This window comes from Acipenser ruthenus, chromosome 10 (genome assembly GCF_902713425.1).
Source record: "Acipenser ruthenus chromosome 10, fAciRut3.2 maternal haplotype, whole genome shotgun sequence".
Lineage (NCBI taxonomy): Eukaryota > Metazoa > Chordata > Actinopteri > Acipenseriformes > Acipenseridae > Acipenser > Acipenser ruthenus.
In genome coordinates, this window is record NC_081198.1 from 4,212,631 (window position 1) to 4,237,663 (window position 25,033).

The window sequence follows — 25,033 nt, forward strand, 5'->3', positions numbered from 1 at the left end:
ATAGAGAGAGCAGTGGCTAAACATCTGATGGAAGTACCAGGAGGAAACACACATGAACACGGTGAGAACATGCAAACTCCACACAGACAGACCCCTGAGGCCCAAATCGAACCCAGGACCAGGGAGCTGTGAGGCAGCAACGCTAACCACCATATATATATATATATATATATATATATATATATATATATATATATATATATATATATATATATACTAGATTAAATGACACACACTTTTACAGCAAGGAATCAGGCTGCATTGTCTTTTTTTAATTAAAATCCAGAAAGTCCAGTGTTGCGTAACACATCTATTTATGATTTACAACTGGGTACCTTCCCCTTACTAGTACAAAACTGCTTTAAAATCTTGGCAAGGACAAACAATAAAAATGCCCTGATAAAGATAGGTAATAAAACAGAGTATAAAATGTGCACATTCAAATTCTGGACATTTCTTTTTTTGAAATCCATAGCACTGTCCAGCAATGGGCTGCTTCAGATTGATTTCATTGCTGCTGGTGCTGCACACAGCTGCTGTTGCTTCAAGGAGTCATAATATTCGTTTGGAGGGTAACGGATATACCAATCTAGTGATTGCAGTCAACCCTGGAGTTCCAGAAGATCAAAATATCATCACAAAACTACAGGTAAAACCTTCCATTAATTAACCAATAAACTTTTTTTTTAAAGGGTTAATCTACAGCAAATATTTATATAAAAAAATATCTTCCAGTAATGCTTTATTTTGCATGCCATTATTAAGTATTTCTTTAAATTTCAATTACATTTCCTGAAGTTCAGTTACATGTTAATAACTAGTCAGTAGATGCAAATGTATTTGCTGTGTTTGTGTTTGTGTGCATTATCCATTATATTCACATTCCAATTATGTGCTCATCTTTCATATATATATTATATTATAAGTCTTATAATGCTTATTAAGACTTATTTTGTTAGTTTCCTGCTCCAACACATATTTAAGCTATAACTTCCCTATTGCACAACTATTGACTGTTTCTGATTATTTACTAAAAACCTCTTTTACCTTAAGGTACAGAATAGTAAAAATATATCTGCTAAGATTTTCATTAACAGCAGTATGTTTTGAAATAAAAGTCTAAATCATAAACACTGACCTTGTTCAGTATAACTTAACTGTATCCAAATTACGTATGACCTCCTGCAGATTTATCACAGCTTCTAGACAACTTCTCAACAGATCGATTCCAACTGCTCAGTACTTGAATTATATATGAAACAAGAACCTTGCTGTTTCTACCTGGTGTTAAATAATTTGATAAAATTAACACCTATGACATGCTACTCTGGGGACTAATATTGAAATGAAGAGACAGCCAGATATAGATCTTATTGTGGAGGCAGCAGCGGGCAGCAGTGTGGAGTAGTGGTTAGGGCTTTGGACTTGACCGGAGGGTTGTGGGTTCAATCCCCAGTGGGGAACACTGCTGCTGTACCCTTGAGCAAGGTACGTTACCTAGATTGCTCCAGTAAAAACCCAGCTGTATAAATGGGTAATTGTATGTAAAAATAATGTGATATCTGTATAATGTATAATGTGATATCTTATAACAATTGTAAGTTGCCCTGGATAAGGGTGTCTGCTAATAAATAAATAATAAAATAATAATAATTGTATTAGACACTCCAGTATAACAAGGGCCCTACAGTCTCCAGATACCAGACTGAAAACTGGCCTTTTAGTTACATTTTTTTAAAACAATTGCAATTGTTTTGGAACAATTTGATTCTGTAAATTACACTACACTGTCACAGCTTTTTGGTTAAGGTGAATGAGTGTAAGTTTACTTGTCAGATGGTGCGATTCAATCAACACATACTGTGGTGCTCAATTATTCTATTTCACTCCTCTCCACCTCTGTATTCAATTAAGCTTCCAACCCTACATTGACAAAAATACTTATACATTCATTTTAAGTAAGCTTATACAATCAGTGTAGAAAGTATGATTGAATGTTGTACTATTTAATCAAATGCTGCAGTTCTAAGATTCTGAGTTTTCATTTATTTTGTCTTAATGGGTTCTAGGATATGGTTGAAAGTGCCTCTAAATACCTCTTTAGTGCTACTGGACGCAGGTTCTATTTCAAAGAGGTGAAAATCTTACTTCCCATTACCTGGGCACCAGTTAATTACACTAAAGGAAGGACCGAATCATATGAAAAGGTAAGAATAATTGAAATACAATTTTTTTTTGGCAGTAACCTACTTGAATTGTGTTGAATTAAGGAGTGATAACCAAAGTGTTAAAAATCCCTTTTCTTGAATAGCGTTATGATCATCAGGGTCATTGTTCAAAGGGTTACAAATCACTATTTCTCGATGGAAAGCCATTGAAACAAGCTTTAAAATGATCATAACGCTATTCATTGAGGTCATCCCCCACATGGAAAAACTGTAAATTTCAACTGAGACTGTATGAAGACAAAAGCAATGTATATGTTTAATTTAAATACGTTTGATATGGATATTACAATTAATGTCGTTTTTTTTTTAAAGGCAAATGTAATTGTTGCTGAGCCGTATCTAAAACATGGAGATGACCCTTACACTTTGCAATATGACGAATGTGGCCAGATGGGGCAGTATATTCATTTAACACCTAAATTCTTATTGGATGACATCATGATTGGTGTTTATGGACCTCGAGGTGAGAAATACACGGAGTTGCTATGGTGGCTGATCTCTAAACTTCATTTAACTTGCATCAAAGCATTCCCAAATGTTTAATTACCATAAAAGTTGCAACAAACTATAACCATAAAGAAAGATAAGCCAATTAAATAACTGATTAGTGGAAGCTTCTACAGACTTATCAGACCTCTCCCTTGTGTGACCTCTTCCTGTTTTTCTGTTGCAAAATACAAATTATGACAGTAAATCTTACCTTTCATTAGCCCAGTTTCTGAAATACAAAGTAATTAGATGATACTTATTATGAAACGTAACAGTAGTACCCAGGGGTGAAATTCTCAACAAAGAAGTGCAGGTACTCGTATGCACAGCCGGGTGTAAACATTTAAAAATAGAGACAATTTGAGTACCAATGAATAAATACTTAAAAAATGTATACATATTGGTACACGATACATTTATAAATACAAAATAAGCCTTAAAAATAACTGATCAATTATAACCAATTTACCATAAACAAAGAAGCTGAAAATACTGAAAACTTTGTACCCTCTGCTTGTATCACACAGTCATGTACTGTAATATAACAATTAAGTTAAACCTTAAATGACAAGCATTAAGAAATATTACACTGTGCAGTAACTGCTGTAGAGAGCGAGTTTTGTTTCAAGATATCCTAAAAAGGGGATGATGTTATAAAAAACGGTATAAAAAAACAACTGTGCTATGAAAAAATACAAAAAGGTCTGTCAAACAATGCACAACAGGGGCTAAAATACCCCTCAAATTTATTTTGTACAGGCACTACTACTACTAATGATGTACTTGACCATTTTAAACATAGTATTCTATGAAATCATCCCCATACTTTCCAGACCCTGTGTACTCACCTACAACAGGACCTGGCCATGCTACAATAATAGATTGTAGTTGATTTTTAATATGTGTACACAGTAATTTAAATAGGACCAAAACATTTATAAAAGATTATGTCTACTATGTTTATTTTTAAACATATATACTATGTATGAGAGACTAACATCAAATGTGGTTATTTTGCAGACAAAGTGTTTGTACATGAGTGGGCCCACCTTCGATGGGGAGTCTATGATGAATATAATGAGCAGCAGCCATTTTATATATCCAAGGACAAAAAGGCTGAACCAACAAGGTATGTGTCTAGTTGTACATTGGAAACTGTGGACAACTGGGCAAAGTGATTGCTGATTCATACCAAAAATGTGTTGTACTGTACTGCTGTAACTGCATTTCTCTGAATGCGTAGATGCTCAAAAGATATCAGTGGCAGCACAGGGGCTCTGTCCTGTATAGGATCTTCGTGCACTGTTGAGACATGCACCATCGACCCCGCTACATCATTACCAACAGGGAACTGCAAGTTTTTCCCAGACAAAAACCAAAATACAGCCACGTCCATAATGTTCCTCCAGAGCCTATCATCTGTAAGTATTGAAGCCCTAAACATTTCAAATGAAAAGAAATGCCTGAACTTGCAGTTTTGTTTTGGAGCAACCCCTGCTCCCTGAGTGCCACAATCCTCTTTGATTGTGAAAAGACTAAAATAATTTATTTAGATTTCATTTTCGTTCAAATAAAAGCTTCTGCAAGCTATCCAAAGGTTTTATATATGTATGACACAGAGAAGGAGAGCAGATCCCTTTTATTGGACTAACTAAATAATTAATCACAAGCTTTCCAGACCTCAGAGGTCTCTTCTTGAGGTGAAAGTAGAAAAGAGAGATTGATGGATTAACACACAAGAAGTCTCAAATTGCACTGATACAACCCAAGCTTCAGGTGTGTTATTCTGCATTTAAAATGTCTCGTTATTATTTTGAAGTTTAATAATATTTTAACATACTAGTATTTGAAAGCCATTTTCAAGTTTTATTAAATGTATCCATAAATGCATCCATCCATAAAGTCTGAAATGACAATTAGAAAAATATAGGGTTTAAAATAAATCTTAAATCTCATAGGTAACAGAGTTTTGTGCCGAAACTACCCACAATTCTGAAGCTCCAAACATGCAAAACAAAATGTGCAACTACAGAAGTGTGTGGGAGGTGATCAGAGATTCTGAGGACTATAAGGGAAGTGCCAGCATGACAACAACTCCTCCACCACCCATATTTACTCTGATTCAGCAGAGTGATCGAGTAGTCTGCTTTGTTCTGGATGTGTCCGGGAGCATGAGTGTATGTATTACTACATAAAGAATATCTTTATTTTGCTAGAATCTATGAAATCCAAGCCAGTGTATTTTTGTTTATGGTATTTCATATCAAATAAATACTTTCAAGTGTAAATATACAAATAAAATGTATGGTTTTTTTATAGACATTCTGCTAATCACACATAACACATGGTGATTCTACAAGTCATCTGCATGATGGTATAAACAAAAATAAAATAAAAAAAAAAACATTTTTAGTAATTTCCATAATTTTCTACTGAAAAAATGTCATTTTATTTTTTTTAATGTTTCTTTTGAGATACATGTCCTACAGGATCAATCATGATAGGGATACCCAGTAAATCAGTTACTGTAGAGCTACTGTAAGAAAACTAAAATCAATGATTGTATAAAAGTTTGTTTCAAACTCTGTTCCTGCTACCGTATCAGAGGTACCAAACAGTGAGCAACACTGAAATGTCAGGCACCTATATCTGACAGAACTAATTTTATTTGCTTCAGGGACATGGAAATAGAAGGTATAAACAACCCTTCAACTTGTGTTTGTGCCCATTGTAACATAACAGGAGTGCATGCTAATATAAAACACTTTTTTTTTTTTTACTTTCACAACATAATATGCATGTGTGAGTGTTCTAATATTATTTATTTATTTCAAAGGGTAACAGATTGAAACAATTGCAACAGGCTGCAGAAATATTTCTACGTCAGATAATTGAAGAAGGCTCCTGGGTTGGAATTGTTACTTTTAGCAGTGTTGGCAATATAGTACAAACATTGTCTTTAATTGAAGGTGATGCTTCTCGAATAGCACTAGTAAATAAACTGCCGACAGCAGCTAGTGGTGGAACAGAAATTTGCAGAGGACTTGACAAAGCTTTTGAGGTGAAGTGAATCACTTTTTATTGCATTACTAGACTTATGTACTGTATATGTTAGTTAGGTTGGCTTTAAAATGGCATTGATATGTATTACTTCAGTCTGGATATATATATATATATATATAGAGAGAGAGAGAGAGAGAGAGAGAGAGAGAGGGAGAGAGAGAGAGAGAGAGAGAGACAGAGAGAGAGAGAGAGACAGAGACAGAGAGGTAGAAATATACAGCATGTTTGGTTTATATTACAGTTGACATGGTTTTGTTTTTATGTAGGAACTTCGCAAAGATGACTCAAAGACTGATAGTGATGAAATTATTCTTCTAACGGATGGGATAAACAATACACCCGTAAACTGTTTGACCAAAGTTCAAGACAGTGGAGCTATTGTCCACACAGTAGCTTTTGGACAAAGCGCAGATAAAATTCTTTACAACATGTCTTCAGACACAGGTAAGCTATGGTGTTTGATCTAAATCAGTTGTTTCCAGACTTTCTCAGGCTGACCAAGGCATCTTGTTCTGATACCACCACAAAATGAATGCATAGAAACGTGAAATTTGTGGTTTAATTCCAATCAGTGAGCCTGAGCAGTATGCATGCTGTCTGTGATGTTCAGGGACCAGTCTTGTCTGTGCTTGGGAAGAATGTGATGATTACACATTCTATAAATGTGGTGTGTTTTTATATGGCCTTTATTATTCGTCTGAGTCTGTTTTAAATTGTGTTTCAGACTAAGAACACTGGTTTGTTATTTAAATATGGGGAGGGGGGGGGGGGGGTGGTTAAACAACTCTAAATGCTTTCCATGGTTCGCTACGTATATGCCTGCTTATATAAGTTACCATAGGGCAGCAGTGTGGAGTAGTGGTTAGGGCACTGGACTCTTGACCGGAGGGTTGTGGGTTCAATCCCAGGTGGGGGACACTGTTGCTGTACCCTTGAGAAAGGTACTTTAAATAGATTGCTCCAGTAAAAACCCAATTTTATAAATGGGTAAAAATAATGTGATATCTTGTAACAATTGTAAGTCGCCCTGGATAAGGGTGTCTGCTAATAAATTAATAATAATGTGTATTCAAATCTACAGGAGGATTATTTTTTACTGCCCATGATCAGGTGGATTCCACTAGCCTTATCGATGCCTTTGCTGCCATTAGAACCTCTGATGGAAATCTCACTAAGCAGTCAATCCAGGTCAGATTGATAGTACAGGTTTTCTTTTTAAAAAACACTGCCTGAATAGAATACATGGTCACTTTAATTAAATTGTCTTGTCTCCGGTGTTTGGTCAAGCACCAATACAGGCATATAGATGGTTTTCTCTGTTTTCTGCAGTTTTCCCATGCAAGATTGCTTATTTTATTTTAACTACCAAAGGACTGGTTTTATTTCTAAATTGGACTGTTTGCTGCTCTACAGAAATATGATATGCTGTTTGTTAAGACCTTTCTAAACCCTTTATTTGGATGTGATGTACATTTTATATCTTAACTTTACAACTGACATGGTTTCAGGAATATTACCAGTTGAAATAAGCTATTTTGTAACAATGGAAAATCCTGAAGGAGTCTGGTTTCCTGGTTTGAGTTGAAATGTTGTTTGAATTCCACAAATTATCTATTAGTCACCATTTTTATTTCATACCTAACTTGTATTCAATCATATTTAGACCTCTCTAGGTTCTCCCGATGATACAGATTACTCATCTGTCAGAAGTTACTTCCCCAAAAATACGAACAACCTTAATCATGGGTTTTGTTACAATAGGTATAACTATATGATTCTTCTTTAATGCATTTAAAAAAAAAATGTAATCATTAATCCCATTTCGTTTTGTTTTCATGAATAGCTTGAAAGTTCTGGGCAGAAAATGAAAGCCAAGGACTGGTTTAATGGAACTGTGTCCATTGATAAAACTGTTGGAAAAGACACCTTTTTTGTGGTCACTTGGGAGACAACTATGCCTGTCATGTATGTAAGAAGCCCAGGTGGACAAACCTATGAGAATGTAAACTTCACAGTAGAAACCTCCTTTGGAACTGCTCGTCTGAATATACCAGGAATAGCACAGGTATGGATAGAAGGGTTTTCTGAGTCAGAATGTAAGGATGTGAAATGGCTGAGCTGGTCATAAGGCAGAAAGGCATTTTAATAGGTATTGTAGGAAAAGATTTCAATTCAGTTATATGAACATCCGTCTTAAAAGATGTCCCCTGTTCGGTACGAGAATGTTCCAGATACAGATGTTTCGGGCCACGTAGAAAAACAAAACATTTAAATTAGGTCTTTTTTTTTTCTTGATGAATATAAAATAAATAGTTTCAAAATAGATTTATTTAAATAACCTAAACATTATCTTGTAATTCAGTAAAACCAAACTAAAAACATAATTTGTTATATTTGATTTTGGGTCCCATTCTGTAACTTCATAAATGAACAATACTTTTCCTAACTTTTGTGTACTTTCAGACAGGGGACTGGACTTATAGTCTCTTCAACACACTAACTACCGTTCAAAGTCTAACTATGACAGTGACTTCCCGGGCAGCAGACGCCAATGTGCCACCAGTGACTGTTAACTCCCACATGAACCAAGACACCAGTACTGGGAATGCTCCAATGGTGGTTTATGCTGAAGTCAAACAGGGTTTCTTGCCTATAGTGCATGCAAACGTGACAGCTGTTATTGAAACAGAGACTGGAAATATAACTACTCTTCAGCTTCTGGATGAGGGAGGAGGTATTGGGAATCCTAGAAAGACTGGACAGTTCCACTTATTTATTTAAAGGGGGAGTCTCAATATTCATTCATTATAACTATTTACTGTAAATTATATCTATTTACTCCTTTGACTGCTGTGCTGCAGGTACCTGTCATGTTGCACGCAAAATATTGTAAAGTAATAGAAACCTAGAAGCCTCCATAGAAAAGTTAGTGGCAAGGTTTATCTTTTGTTCTTAAAATCTGAGTGAATGCTTGCACGGTGATCAAATAATGTTGGCATTAAATCTAATTAATTTCCCTTCTCACGAATTCTGCAGTTGTCAAATCCTGATTTAGATTTTTAAAATGTATTTGTTGGAACAAACCAACTTGAATCTTCTAGTTTCACTTTTCTTTTTTTTTTTTCCTCAAATTCCAGTTGTGGGCGCAGCTTGCATTTTGCACATTTAGTTGGTGAATTCTGGACTGCACTATTACATTCTTTTCTAGCAGAATTCTAGAAGGATGATCAATGCCTGTAAAATTAGCAATCAGAATTCCAAGGTAAAACTATAAGAAACTAAGGAAACTTGTCTGATTGACTTAGTTTCTTATAGTTTTTATTAGGATTCTAGAAGGAGAAAGATGCTCCTACTCAGCAATCAAAGGACTCATTAGGTGCTGTAAATAATTTTACAAAAATTGTGTATAGTTTCCAGGGGATCAGAATTCAGGTAAGATAAATATAACCTACTTGAGACTCCCCCTTTAATTGTGTATTTGTTTTCTTAAATACTATCATCATTCATAACTGTAATATTACCAGTTATTATGATGCAGCTATCTTGCAGCTTTACCTACCAAATAAAAAGCAAACAAAAAAATGTTTTGCCAATTTTAGCAGTTTTACCCTAGAATTTTATATTTTAATTATGGGACAGCTATCTTTATATAGGCTTTTATAAAGTACCAAACTACTGAAACACACTGAAAGCTGTGTGCAATTATTTTAGGACAGTGGCATTCACTGTAAAATAAGGGTACAATATGACTCAAGGTGCATCGTCAAATTAACACTCAAATTAGTAATTAAGAAAATGAGATTAAGGTGTCCAGTTCTGCTTGAACTTTAACACGTATCTATATAATATAAATTCCTGTGTACTGATTTGTTTTTGTCTTTTTGTTGGATAGCTCCAGATCTTGTTAAGAATGATGGTATATATTCCAGATATTTCATAAATCTTCAAAATGGAAGGCACAGCCTGAAAGTGAATGTACAAGGAAGCAAGGGCACAACAAGACTGGCGGTGAGGAGACAGGGTCGAGCCATGTACATTCCTGGATACGTCAAAGATGGTAACAGAACGCTAAAAATCATAGTAGCACTTTGAGCTGGACACTATGTAGCATTCATCATAGCTTTATAACAACTACATAACACTGTATAACTACACAACTGTATGCAATTAATCCTTTATAATTAGGGTTATTCATTTTCTGTGATTATAAAATTATTTAAAATAAAAATGCTAATGTTTACAAATCAAGAACTACCTAAATTTGCAATTGCTTTTTCGTAACAGATCTTATGACAGCGTGTTATACGTATATACATGTTAGGTTGGTGTAACAGAACATAATAAGCATGGTTTGTTTAATTTTATTCATTATTATTATTATTATTATTATTGTTATTATTATTATTATTATTATTATTATTATTATTATTATTATTAATATTATTATTATTATTATTATTTCTGTTAACAGGCAAAATTGAATTGAACCCTGAAAAGCCACCAGTCAATGAGGAAGACCTCCAGCTGAATTTAGGAAGCTTCAGCAGAACAACCTCAGGTGGTGGATTTACAGTCACGTTGGACCCTAATGCTCAACCACCACGTTTCCCTCCCTGTAGAATTACAGACTTGGATGCAGAATTCAAAGATTACAAGGTGTTTCTTTCATGGACAGCCCCTGGAGAAGACTTTGACCAGGGAACAGGTGAGCTGCACTGCTCAAAATCAATCAAACACAAATATAGGTTAATATTTGTAAAACAACAGCACAAGTAGACAACGTTGTTCATGCAACAATAGAATTAATTTATTCGTAAGACAACCATCCAGTTCATGCTCCAGTTACTGTGACTTATCCTTTTCCCATTTCAGCTGAATCCTACGAGATACGGATGAGTACAAACTTCCAAGAACTAAGAAACAACTTCTCTGCTGGTCTACATGTGAACACACAAGGTCTTTCACCAAAGCTGGCCGGCTCCAAGGAAACATTTATCTTCACACCCAAGGAAATACCAATAGAGAATGGGACAATAATCTACTTTGCAGCCAGAGCCAAAGACACCCAGTCACTTTCTGCAGATGTTTCTAACATTGCCCAGGCATCTATGATAATGGCACCACCCACTGTAATAGATAGCATAAATATCACAACCATTGTTTTAGCAGTAACAGGTTCAGTGGCAGCTATATGCATTATCGCCAGTACAACTCTGTGCATTTTGAAAAGAAAGAAAAGTTTTTCTGCATAAAGAAAATTATAATGATTGTCCTACAAGGCAACACATTCAGATTAATACCCACATCTTGTTCATTCAATATTTTGTTGCATGCTTATACAACTTAAGATCAAGCTGATTTACCAATTACACTTCAGTACTTGATGTAAAATATATGTAATAGCCTCAATACAAAAAACACTAAAATGTCTGTGTAATGTACCTGTTAATATTAAACATATTAAACCATCTTATTTAACCATTTAAGCTCATCCCTTACACTGTTGTAGACTTGGACAGCTATTCTTCCATATCAACTTCACTGGGTTATGCTCGCCTCTATATGTAAAATTCAAACAGGCTAAAGTAATTGTGCTCCAGAAACAGTACAGAACTGTACAAGATCAATCGCAGAAAATAATTATAATACTAAGCACCATGCAGACTTAACAACAACCTTCTGGCATTTACCTATGAATGTGTATTCAAATTCAATTCCATATAAAATCTGAAAGTCTGAGCTGTCTGACGATGAACAAGGTGATAGTCAGGTATCATACTGTTATTATAGCAAATCGACATTATAAATACTGTAGCGCCATCTGCTGCATTTTTGTTTCAGTACAATGCAAAGTAAGACAAATAAAACTGAGACGCTTTTATAATTTGACAACACAGAGTACGCCCAACATTTAAGGGTTAATTTTGCATGATGTTCTAAATTCTAAGCTGTGCTTCCAGACCATTGCTGTGTGTGACACACAGAACATACGACCGCCCTTAACCAACACCCGGAAGCCAAGAAACCAAGACTGTAGTTATAAACATCACAATAAAGTCGAGACATGATACAATAACATATGTTACACGGTAACTATTTGTATTGCAAAAGCTGATGCTTTTTTAAGGGATATTTTAATAGTTCGAAAATGCACCAATGGATATTGTACATTTTGGGGGGTGGCTCCAAACTCTATAAACCACACTTTTTTGCAGTACAAAACAAACAAACAAACAAACAAAACATAACTATAGTAAAACTGTAAATAAATGCAACAAACAAACGAACTATCCTATCAAAACCGAGTGTTATACCGTACTCTTTAGTGATAGTCACCTAAAACTCTGGCGTTGCTGCATTCGTGGCAACGGAACTGCAATACTATATATACAACAACATACAAACTCTATTTGCCTGTGTGTACTAATAACAATATAAAAACACTTCCAGTGTCAGAAAGTACAGTCCCTCCTCTTCCTCCCGTTTGTACAATTGTGCAACAAACTATCACTCGCCGTAATGATCAGACAGGGCGGTAGGAGGGACTACACCCAAGCTTAGACTAGGAATCTTTCCGTGTGGACTGTGGCGCTTCGTCCATACGACTCAAGAAAAATAAAACAACTCGTCGAATGACACGTCCGTATCCCCATGATCGCTGCCATTGACTTATGGATTCGTTTTAGTAGTAAAATAAAATAAAATAATTAATAACATCATGGATTTCAACGTCAAAAGATTAGCAGCTGACGCCGGCACTTTCCTAAGCCGAGCAGTGCAGGTAAATCATTTGTTTATTTCGAAGTAGCATGTTTGTTTATTTTTGTTTTTACAAAAGTTTGAAACTAAGTTACTCCTAAACGCCCGTCTTATTATTACGGGTCTTGATCCGAGTTTCTGGGACATCGCTTTGTCAAGAAACGCCGATGCTGCTGGCCTGTGCTATTTCAACTAGTGTGTGTCATGGGATGTAATTCATTAGGAAACGGGCACCAGGGCGTTGGTTCAACAGTATTTTCATTTTTTCTTTTTTTTATTATTTTAGGTTAGCATTCTGTTTATTTAAAAGTGGGGGGGAACGATCATAGTAGGCTACTCATTTATTTGAAATCTACAATAATACAGCCAGTACTTTAACTTTCAGTATAAAAAATGTCTTGTTTTTTTTTAAACCCATAACGATAAGATAACACGAGGTTTATTCTGAAGAAAAGTCTTCTGATTATTTTTAACAAAATACATTTGATATTAAATCCGTCTACAACTAAAGGGAACACGGAGTTGGTTTAAAAGAACATTAACTATTTTTGAACGAAGATAATTTAGCTACTGAATTTTGGTTGTAGGTGTAAACCTCAAACTAAAAGTGTTCTTATGGGTATAAACGTATTTCACAAGAATGTTACACATCCGCTCAGTTTGCAACATACAAGTCTATGTAAAGTATAAGTGATACCACAGGGTGTTACGTCAGTGTTTTCCGGAAACTACAGGTATACAATTCAGGAAATTGTCTTGCAGCATTTGAGTGCATAGCCAGGGCACGGTGAACAAACTGTGCAACTACCCTACTGTCATGTCTATTTGGAAATGTTTTGTTAATTTAATAATAATAATAATAATAATAATAATAATAATACTATTATTATTTATTTCTTAGCAGACGCCCTTATCCAAGGCGACTTACAATTGTTACAAGATATCACATTATTTCACATTATACAGATATCACATTATTTTTACATACAATTACCCATTTATACAGTTGGGTTTTTACTGGAGCACTGGAGCAATCTAGGTAAAGTACCTTGCTCAAGGGTACAACAGCAGTGTCCCCCACTGGGGATTGAACCCACAACCCTCCGGTCAAGAGTCCAGAGCCCTAACCACTACTCCACACTGCTGCCCACTAATAATACGTTTATAGCAGTTACTTATGATGATAAAACTGAAAGGGAGTTTTTAATGTTTTTATTGTGTTTGTCTGAGTGTTAATGTGGAAACAATGATTCATACTATTTTAAATACTGTATGGGTCATGTTGAAACTGGTTCAAGAATACCTGTTTCAGCTGCTACAGTGTCTGTATGTAACACAATGCTCCATAATAACGCCTTTTCCCATTATTACACCAGTTTACAGAAGAGAAGCTTGGCCAGGCTGAGAAGACTGAACTAGATGCCCATCTGGAGAATCTTCTAGCCAAAGCTGAATGCACAAGACACTGGACAGAGAAAATAATGAAGCAGACAGAAATTCTGTTGCAGCCAAACCCAAGTAAAGTTTTATTTATTACAAACCAGTACATGACCTAACTGAAGATAAATGTCTTAATTCTGCCTTTGCCAAGGAGGAACATGTAGTTTAAAGAACTGAAATCTGTTGCTGTCCTCCGGTAGACGTTACTTTTGCAGTAATACAGTGCGATCTATTCACTTTAGTGTAGCATAAACCATCTTATAGCAGGTCAAGGTAATGAAAATAAGACAAAAACTGTTTTCATCTCACATGTGCAGGTTTGATAGAAGCCCATTCTATGGCAAGAATAATACTTTATATAAAAAAGGGGTCTAGTACAGTACATACTACTGTAGATTAAATACAGTAGGCATGTACAATTCTATACATTTTATACTGTACATAAGTCATCTAGCAAGTAAAATAGTATTGAAACATCCTTGCTTTTTTTTTTTTTTGGTGGGGGTGTGTGGTCTATTCCAGTCTTATTTTATTTATTTTCTGTGGACTGTTATTGTCAGTTGTCTTGGACAGTATTATCTGGAATAGTAATGAGATTAAAGTCTGTGACATCACAGCACATCTTTGTGGTGCTTCAAACAGGACCTTTCTGTTTCATAGGGAGCTGAGTATATGAATGGACAGCCGCAGAATTTGATCAATTGATCTGATTCAGACATTTGGCAGCTTCCCTCTGAGTAGTGTTCAGATGCCTGTAGTATCGTTCAACTTGTGGCAATCATATGGCTGATGTATGGCATTGTCTAGTGGGCTGATGAAAAGTTCTATGTTTTGTAGTAAAAAAAAAAGTCCTATAGAAAATCAGTGTTTTCACAATCTTACATTTTTGACTTCCCAGTAAATCTTCCTGGTCAGCAACTACTTGGAGAGTGGTGATTTTAGTGTTTTTTTGTTGTTTTTTTCCCCCCAGGAGTTTTATTAAAAACTTGTCCAAATGTTTTCTGTTTACTCTTCAACAGTGGCTTTAAATACAATTAACCCTGTTTCCGTTTTGTAATCCTCCACCCCCCCCCCTCCATGTTCAGCAACATATAATGTACTGCATATAAATAATTCTCGCTTGTGAAGCTGGATTTAAAATCTAAAATAATACAGAGGGGTGGCTAAGCATTGTCTCATGTGATACAGACATGGGCATTACAGGGTTAAAGTTTACTGTATGCTTTTATGTGCAATCAGACTTTTTAAATTGCGCTACTCATTGCACTACAATTTCAGCGGATGATGGTTTTCGCTCATTTCCCAGACAGTGTAGAGGGTACACCATGTGGTTGCCACTGTTCCCAAGCTGTAACTCAGCTGTGACAGCTCAGTAGGTGTGAAAGGGAAGAACAAACAAACACTTGGTAGTAACTAACACTGTGTGCCTTCCTCTAGAAAGGAAGTAACGGCAGGAGTTCAGAAGTGTTGAAACTGACTGCTTACAGGACTGGTGTCATGCCATGCTTTTGATCAGTTGTGTAGTCGACCGTACATCTTGATCACGCTGACTGTACATGTTCATTCTGCAAATACATGTACTCTTGCTATACATACTTGATTTACCTACTTTTTATTGCATATACATGTAGACAGTTTTTAATGCTAGGCTGTTGGTCTAACACAATCCACATACATGAATCATAAGTAGCATTTAATATCAGGGAGGTCATGACGTCAGCCAGAAAAGATAATGACCTGACCAACAAAATACAACAGTAGAAGGAGGTCAGAAGTGTAAAGAAATAGGAGAATGCAGATGGGTTTCTGGTAACGGTCTGTTCAATACTGTCTAAGCCTGCATTTCAAGTTTATAATGTAGATGTGCATTCTTTTCTGATTAGAAGTTACAGAAAAGCTTGTTATGTTGTGAAACGGTGACTTCAGGCAGTTCTGTGACTTTTTGAAATGCTTAATCCTCTCTGGGTGGGAACTAGAGACACTGAGGTATCTCTAGGTCACTGAGGGACCTGGTCAGCACATGTAGCTCCTGTCAAAGGGACAGCCATTGACATGCAACAGCTGGTGAATTCACCGCTGCCACTGTCTCTCCCAGCAAGTATCCAAAACATTGGTATGAATATAATGGCAAGTACAGATGAATTTGTTCAGATAAGAAAGAATACTTTTATGGACTTGGGTCTGAGAGCAATTTATACAAGGTACAGCAAGCTGATAGTCAACATTTTACTGTGATGAAGGCAAAAGCAGAAATATTTGTTTACCTGACCTCATCAGTAGACGATTGCTTATTGACTTGCAGCAGGCAAATTCCTGAAACATGTTTATTAAGTAATGTGAAGTATTGGAACAACCTTTTGTTGTTGTAAAAATGTTTTAGCACCTCCTATTTTTTAAATGCATCCTCCATTTTGTCTTGGGTTTAGTGTCATAAGTTGCCTGAAAAATGTTTTATGGTTTTATAAAACAAAATAATAATAACAATAATAATTGCACAGAAACTGCAGCAGTAGGGGGACAAAAAAAACTATTCAATAACTTTTATTTGGTACCAGATTTCTTGTGAAGTCTTGTGACCCTTCTCTTTAATTGGGTTTTGCTGTTTTAATTTGCAGATGTCCGAATAGAAGAATTTCTGTACGAGAAACTGGAAAAAAAAGCTCCTACTCGAATGAACAATAATGAACAGTTGGGGGAGTATATGATAGATTCTGGAAATGAGTTTGGACCAGGAACTGCATATGGTAGGTACAGTAGTGTCCATTAGAACTAGAATTGTAGGTTTTGGGGTAACTCAAAAAAAGCATTTTTTTTTTATTATTGTTAAAGGTTGAGTGCTGTCTGTAAAACAAATGATTTCAACTTAAAATCTTAATCTTCATATTGATTTGGGGTGTTTGTGCGCTTAAGAAAGTAATAAATAAATAATAATAATAATAATAATAATAATAATGATAACCAGGGAAGAACAGGAAAACTGTTTAGTTATTTTGTTGTACCGTGTACATGAGCTACTTTTTTAAAAATAATTTATTTATTATTTTATTTATTTTTTTACAGGAAATGCTCTCACAAAGTGTGGTGAAACACAGAAGCAGATTGGAATTGCTGAAAGAGAGTTCATACAAAGCTCGGCCATTAACTTCCTAACGCCTTTTAGAAACTTCCTGGAAGGAGATTTCAAAACAATTTCAGTAAGTTAAAAGGCTTTCTTCCTGTTTTAGCTGTGTCTGGCAAAGTTAGTGGGCTGAAATATGTACAGTGTTCGATAAGGTTTATTGATGCTTTTTGATTTGTCTTGGTACAGCTCTGGCACCACACATTCGCTTTCACTGCTGTCTGCGAAAAGCTGCAGCTCTACCCAGCATTCTTTACTTCTTTTTAACAGGAAACAAAATAGAAGGACTGCTTGCACAGAAAGTTAGACTGTTTCTTCTTGAACAATAAAACAGTGTATTGTATTGGTCATGTGCCTTTTTTAGTTTTCACATTATAAAGACCTAATGCTTTGAGATATTGGTAATACACAACAATAAAAAAAAAAAAAAAACATTTTGTGACACAGCTTAAACAGCAGTTCCCTATTATTCTAATTGAGTTATGAATGATACAGTGTACTGTTTACCCAAAAGGGTCCTTTTTTAATGGATGAAATGCTGCATGTTTAATAACTCGCCCCTCTATTGGTTTCCATCTTTCCAGAAAGAACGCAAGTTGTTGCAGAACAAGAGACTCGATCTGGATGCTGCGAAAACGAGACTGAAGAAAGCTCGAGCAGCAGAGGCTAGAGCAGCAGTGAGTAGGACGTATAAACGAGACAGTCCAAATAGTGGCTATTGTCTCAACGATCATGAGATATACTGTATAATAAAATAAGACTCCCATTGCAACAGTCTAGTCCATTCCAAATTGACTGGGCACTCCATTTGTCACACCTTAGGCAATGTAGATAAACCATAGTCATTAGATCAGCTATGAAAAAAAAAAACCTGGATTGCCTCAAACTGCTAAGCAATTGAAGCATTTTCCCTTCCTTGCTGTGCATGCAAATGCAGTATATACGAAGAGCACTTGAAGGGGTACATTTTATCTTTGGCACTGATAAGCAAATAATATTGTAAATGTAAATTAATTGAGCCAATGAAGCCTAAATTGTTTAGCCACTCACTATTTTTGACTTGCAAATTTCTGCTGTGTCTCTCCAAACTTTTACTTTATTTACTGCTTAAACTGGTTTCCTTTTATAGCATAGCAACACAAAGACACACTGTGCCCTAGCTTATTCAGCAGATATTGTGGGACCATTAGATAGCGTTCCCACACAAAACTGCTTTTACTCTACAACGATCCTACTTCATTTTATTTTATTGACATTTTTACTTTAATAGCAGAAGCATAGATGCTTTGTTTGAGTTGGCTTTCGCTGACTGCTTCTATGTAAAAGCTTCAACGTAACACTGGTAATATGACCTTGGTGTTTACCAACCTCCCTCATTAGACTTATTTTTAAGCTCCAAGCAAGACAACCCTGTTGTGACTCGCCTGGGCTTGCAGCCGTTCTGCTTTCAGGTGGTTTTTGTTTCTTCCCTTGTGCTGAAGATCTCTCTATTTCCAGAAATTATTTTATTCAATTCTGATGAAACTTGGTTATGAGATTCTTTAGCACAAGTTATATTTAGGGATGTAAGGTGGAGCCTATCCATCTGTCTTTATGTACTATATATATATATATATCTCGAGCATCAAAAGAAACTTATAACTATTATAACACACATTTATTTTTGAAAAAAAATAAGGTATATAAATGGTGGACACTGACAAAATGTTTTTGGTTTCTTTTCACTTGATCATTCATCCTTGACCATGACACGCTTCAGTGACTATGACTGAAGCATCTAAAACAGAGTCATTTTTCGATCACATCTAGTGAATTTTATCCAAATATAAGTGGTAAGTTTCTTTTGATGCTCAAATATAAGTGGTAAGTTTCTTTTGATGCTCAAATATAAGTGATATGTTTCTTTTGATGCTCAAATATAAGTAGGGCTTCTGATTTTCGCTTTTAACCGATAAAACCCGATAAAATATCCTCTACAAAAATAATGAAACCGGTGGATAGCCAATAAACACTGGAAAACACCGGAAAAACTCTGGAAATAGTTAATCAATTCACGTTGACTTTACCCTTTATTTCATTAAAAAAATAAAACCTACTACAATAATAATAATAAATACATTTTCCAGTGCTGCTGGGCAATGTCCCGCCTTCCTGACTTGCATCTGTCATTGATTTGTTCTGAATACTTTAAACCCGCCCCAACTACTGAGTGACAGCACATTCCTACATTCGACTTGTAAGATTTAAAACAAGATTACAATCAGGATGGAGGCTTGTTAGCGGGATTTAAAGCTGTATTACAGTGAAGAGACGGGGGATTTAAAACAAAATTGTGGCGAAATATACAAAAATGCTTACGCACAAAAACCCCAGAAGAATGTGCCCGTGACCATAGGGATTTCGTTGTGGAAGACAGCAAATGAAATAAGGTACAACTTAAGTGTGCAAGTACTGTCGAGTTACTATACATATTTTGACACACAAAAAAAAAACGCTCAAGCATTTTGGAAAGTAATCGAAAACACTTAATTCCATACAGTATATCAAAAACAAAAACTCAAATAGCTAAAAATAAGCACCGAAAAATACAATTACTAAAACCCCAAAACAGAAGCCCTAAATATAAGTGAAGTTTATTTTGATGCTCAGTGTGTGTGTGTGTGTGTGTGTGTGTGTGTACATAGAGAAAGAGAGAGGGAGAGAGAGAAAATTGTAGTAATACTCAAACAGTATAATATTTGGGCAAACTTTAAATTTGAAGACGTTTGTCAAAGAAGTGCACTGGTTTCTTTGTGTTACTGTATCTTACAGCATATCCAATTCTGATAAAACGTGGTTATGATATGCACTGTATCGAGTATTTTGAATGGACTGTTCATTTCTTGGTTCATTAAAGGTTGAACAGACTATCACGAGTACAGCCTTGATTGAATTTGTCTACTGTACCTGCAGAGTTCTGTCTTCAAGTCTTCTCTTTGTGTTCTCTGTACGCTTCAGCATTTAAACTCTTCTCCACTCGAGGGCGATAACCCTATGGTAAATTTCTCTTACATGCTCAACTTCCTGCATGTAAAGTGGCTGAAGGTTTGTTGGCCGTCTTCGGTGCCTTACTATTCCACTTTCATACTTTCTCTTGCTGTCACAGCTGAGGGGTTGTTGCTGAACAGAGCCTGGGGATGCAAATCTTTATGAAGTCAAGTCAGAATGTGGTAGTTATTGAGAACTTGCATGTACCTTTTAATGTATACTTGCAAAAGCTTGTCAAGGTGGTTTATGATATATATGTTTAATTAAAGTTAATGAGAGAATACTGCAGTATATACACATCCTACTGTTTTTGCAGCTTAAAGAATTCACAATTGCATTTTAACTACACTACAAATGTAATCTGATTTATATTGAGGGTACTAAGGGCCTGATTTTCAAAGCTTGGTAACTTATGTTGAGCAGATCTGTGGTTATTATAAAGCTCCGGAACAACAAAAAAGATACTCCACAGATTTGCATATTTCCGTAAACAACACAGCTTCATTGAGCAAAACAGAACATTTAACATTTGATTTAAATCAAAGGATCATTCCAGCCCAAGTGGACCACATTCTGGGGAGGCGTTTCTTTGATTTGTGGTTGATGATATGTAAAGCACATGTGATGGAGAGATAGGTGCTGTCTGTATGTGAAAGAAGAGAGTGTAATCATGCCACACATGATCATTTTGATGACTTTTCACCATGTCAGGAAACCTAGATAAATAATGTTAGTTTCATTTTAAAGCTTCTATGAAGGTCTTTCAACCAAAAAAACCTTAATTGACCCAAGTGAGCATGTGAGCTGGAATGACCCAAAAGCCATTGATAAGAGTAAGTACAGTTACTCAGAATCCACTCGCCAACGTCAGAATACCAGGCCCTACGACTTCATTTTCCCTTTTAATATGCTGTTAAAAATGAAAGCAAGAGGAGGTATCTTCACACTTTATTGTTGTAGTTGATAGATGTCTGTGTTTGAACAGTTTGTAGTCTGTGAGATTACACATACCATGTGTTAGGTAACTGAGATACAATAGATGAAGGGTGGGTGGATCTCCTATTTTGCTCATCATCCAAATGATAAAATATTGTACGTTTGATGCATTTTACTGGCCTTGCAACATCCATGGCTCATTCTGGACAACAACCCACATTAGAAACTGGTAAAGTCATGATTGTAGGAAAAAAAAAACTTTTAGAAAGAACTTGCCTAGATCAAATAGATTTATTTTTTATTTTTTATCATAGTCTCCTAAATTTGCAGAATATACCAAAACTGAGGATGTTTATTAATGTGGCACACAGTCCCAAGAGGACAATGTGGGTTGCTGTGACTGAATTGGATTTGTACTACATTTCACTTCAAGAGTTTTGTAATGCATCCTTTTTATTTTGCATGGTCGTTCAATTAATGCAGGGAGTTTAGCAAGCCACCCAGACACTCTAAAGGACAAAGCTGTTATTTTTTAAAGTCACAAGGAGATTGAAAGGCCACTGAAGCATACCGTGTAAAGTAATAACCTTCGATGTAAATGCCTGTGTACATTTGTTACTTAAGTTACTCCCTTCCTCTTTGGGCTTAGCCTTGAGTCTCCAGTAGCTATAGCAATATTAATCTGACAAGTGTCCTTCTTAGTGATCTATAAGACACTGAGTGTGTGTGCTGTGTTCTACCTGATACAAATTACTTTGCACACTTTTCTATTGTCCACATCTTTCATTCTAAATATGATGTCATTGTTTTAAATGCTTGCCAGCTTTGGACCGAGGAAGTGACACAAGTAAGTAGATTCTTTGCAAGATGCAAGACTTCTTGTTACTTAAGATTTATGTGGATTGTGACACCTCCATAAACACAGTTGTCAGGTGCAGCTGAGAATGTGGCAAGTTTTATCTTGCAAGGTATAATGGCGAAGGCAAATTTCTATTGGAGGAAGACTTGACCTTTTAGAAAGGCCACTGCTCACCGATATACTTGTTCTAGGATATTGCTTAAAAACGAAATTTAGAAAAATATTGTGTCAGTTTTGGTTGCACGTGTACAAGTTTGGTGGTTTATAATAAAAGGATTACACTATACTTTTTCAAATGCAGATTTATTCATTGAAATCTCATTTTTGTCTTACATTTACAGGAGTAGAAATACTGAAACCTGTATCATGCAGACTTTACATACAGCACTGTATTAAGTAATAGTTGCCAAAAAACTTATCGGATTATGTGTATCTACACCTGGGTTACATTGCAGTTGACTTTACTGTGTGTGAGTTGGCTGCAGTTTTATATATTTGCAGTGTCACTAATCTGAAATTATTTTGTTAACAGGCTGAGCAGGAGGTTAGAATAGCACAGAGCGAGTTTGATCGGCAGGGAGAGATCACCAGACTTCTGCTTGAAGGAATCGGCAGCACGCATGTAAGTGTTTGCATTGCTGAAGAAATGAAAACAAAGATTTGTTATTTTTTGCTAATTGCTGTGATAGATTTGCCAATTGATTTTATTTTTTTGCTATCCTCCTCATGGGATGCATTTTCCTGTCAACCGGGCTATAGTGAAGTCAGCTGTATGTATACCACATTTGAGAGGTTTCCATACCAAGGTATAGATACCTATATATCTGGAGAAGCACTTCAAGTTGTGAGCATCAGAATCTGTGGATATTTGGATTTGCCGATCTGTCTGTATTTATATAATACACGTCACAATTTTTGTTTAAAAATGCACTTAGCATTCTTAGCTTTTTAGATTTGTATTGACATTGACCTGCTGGTTTGCTTTTATTTTTCTGTGTTGCAGGCACACCATCTCCGCTGTCTGAATGACTTTGTAGAAGCACAGACAACTTATTATGCACAATGTTACCAGTACATGGTGGACCTCCAGAAGCAACTTGGAAGGTAGCAAAACAGCAACCCTTATTCCATCTGCTGATTTCAGTTCATTCCGTATTTTGAAAGTTCCATATACCATATTGCACCAAGTCCAGTACAATATATATGTTGCAGTCTGACTCTAGGGGGTATGGTCTCTTGAATATGTCATTTTTGAGCATTTCAGTAAACTTGTCTTAATTTGTCATTCAGTATAGATGGGAGTTGCTCATTCTTTGGGTATATATTTAAATGCTGTGGTTTAAATATGTAGAATAAAAGATTTCTTCAACCAAGGACAATGTGGTTTTAATGAGAAGAAATACTCAACAAATTCTTATAACCAGAAAGATTTAGTTTTATTAATTAGCATTTTATTCCAAAAAAAGCATACCGATAAAAGTCCCTGAACCTAGGATTACATTAATTATGGTGTTAAAAAGAACCAAACAACACACGTGTTAAAGATAACAAATGTTTGTTGGCATTTAATACAGCATAAGAATTAAATAATTGTGCACATTTTATCATTTTTTGTTTAGAAATGTGGTCCCCGGTAGATTTTTGGTACCGCACAGTTCACTGTCATTCTAGCATTCAAGGTCAATACTGTGGTTACAGTATCTGAGTAACCACGTCACACATTTCTACTGGCATTTGTTTCCGCAGCTTTCCAACCACACTTACTTCCAACAACAACCAGAACTCCTCCAGCTCTGCGCAGAGCACCTCTGACCCCTCCATTCCTGTTTCTTCTTCGCTGCCCACTCCAGCCAATTCCATTGTCACTTCAGGCTTCAGCGAGCTGAGGGCGTCGAGTGGCTCCAGAAAGGCCAGAGTGCTCTATGATTATGATGCCGCGGACAGCAGTGAGTTGTCTCTACTGGCAGATGAGGTGGGTAATCACTTAATTATTTTGAGACACAAGTAATATCTACAGTATAGCAACCATGTGGTCAAATATTAGCAGTGGCACAAACAGAATTGAATTGCAAAAATGATCCAGAACAAAAGTGGGTTAAATTAATTTTCATGACATATAACGTTACACTTTAAGCTTGGTAAAAAATGTGAGTGTTTTAACAGTCTTACATTTTTTTTTTTAAAAGATATGGGGTTGTTTACTAAAAGTGTACTAAAACTTTTGTTGTTGTTTCCAGGTCATTACCGTGTATAGTGTTCCCGGAATGGATACTGATTGGCTAATGGGTGAAAGGGGAAGCCAGAAAGGAAGAGTGCCTATTACCTACCTGGAGCTGCTAAACTAAGCCTGTGCGTGCCAAGAGAGAGAAAAATAGATGTTATTACAGCTGCCATTTCATATTTATATGCAATTAACTTTTTATGAAGCAATTTTAAATGTCTTCCACACTTAAATGTCTTATTATTGTCTTAGCGGCCAGCAGAACTGACCACCAGTTTCATGGCAGACAGTTGCATGATAAATATCAGACTCAATTGAGAAAGATCTGCGAGCTTTGAATATTCATGTACCAACAAGACTTTCATAATTTTGTTGTCTACTGAACGTTTCACTAACTGCAAACATCAGTCTTTGTGTACTGTAGTGCTTAAAATAAATGTAATTTGCCAAGTAACAGTTTTTTTGTATTGCTATAGAAACCTGTTTTCCAAACTGGTTTTATCTAGAAAATATCTTGAAGGGATGTTTAGGTAAAATGCTTGTCCTTTTTTGTATAGTATTGAAGTTATAATTATGATCTCCTAGTTCAGCCTATTGAAATGTGAAGTTTAAAATATCCAACAGCTACATTTTTTTACATTTAGATGCCAAACTATGCAGTTTATAGCTAATTAAATAAGTTTCAGGCTTAAAAATGGGAGAATGTTTGACATGTGCTTAAATATTCAGGCACATGATTTGTTTTTCGTGACAGTTAATGTACAAGACCAGTTGACATTGAGAGACCAGCACCCTAAACTATGCAATTCTGTAGATGTATTGGAGGACACACTGAAAGCAACACATCCCATTTTTTTTTTTCTTACGTGAATAAACATGTTTCTTTTTTTGTA

The 25,033-nt window shown here is 35.7% G+C and overlaps 2 protein-coding genes across 5 annotated transcripts; both read left to right on the forward strand.

The window, feature by feature from the left end:
* The first annotated feature begins 477 nt into the window (after nt 1-477).
* Nucleotides 478-11,231, forward strand: LOC117411307 (calcium-activated chloride channel regulator 1-like). The gene is made up of 14 exons (XM_034018609.3): nt 478-649; nt 2,070-2,207; nt 2,541-2,691; nt 3,738-3,846; nt 3,961-4,138; nt 4,676-4,894; nt 5,554-5,778; nt 6,047-6,224; nt 6,862-6,968; nt 7,624-7,845; nt 8,244-8,514; nt 9,673-9,837; nt 10,252-10,485; nt 10,653-11,231. The coding sequence occupies exons 1-14, from the start codon at nt 488-490 to the stop codon at nt 11,030-11,032; spliced, it is 2,739 nt and encodes a 912-aa protein (XP_033874500.3). The 5' UTR covers nt 478-487; the 3' UTR covers nt 11,033-11,231.
* A 1,040-nt stretch (nt 11,232-12,271) lies between these two features.
* Nucleotides 12,272-25,033, forward strand: LOC117411551 (endophilin-B1). Of its 4 annotated transcripts, none has more exons than XM_034019195.3 (11): nt 12,272-12,561; nt 13,916-14,057; nt 16,595-16,723; nt 17,040-17,173; nt 17,682-17,774; nt 20,095-20,181; nt 21,884-21,907; nt 22,452-22,541; nt 22,923-23,023; nt 23,666-23,891; nt 24,157-25,033. In XM_034019195.3, the coding sequence occupies exons 1-11, from the start codon at nt 12,499-12,501 to the stop codon at nt 24,262-24,264; spliced, it is 1,197 nt and encodes a 398-aa protein (XP_033875086.2). In that variant the 5' UTR covers nt 12,272-12,498; the 3' UTR covers nt 24,265-25,033. The 4 variants fall into 4 exon arrangements, with proteins under 4 accessions (XP_033875086.2, XP_033875093.2, XP_058887531.1 ...); XM_034019202.3 differs by having other exon boundaries at nt 12,273-12,561; nt 20,095-20,133; XM_059031548.1 differs by lacking the exon at nt 20,095-20,181 and having other exon boundaries at nt 12,273-12,561.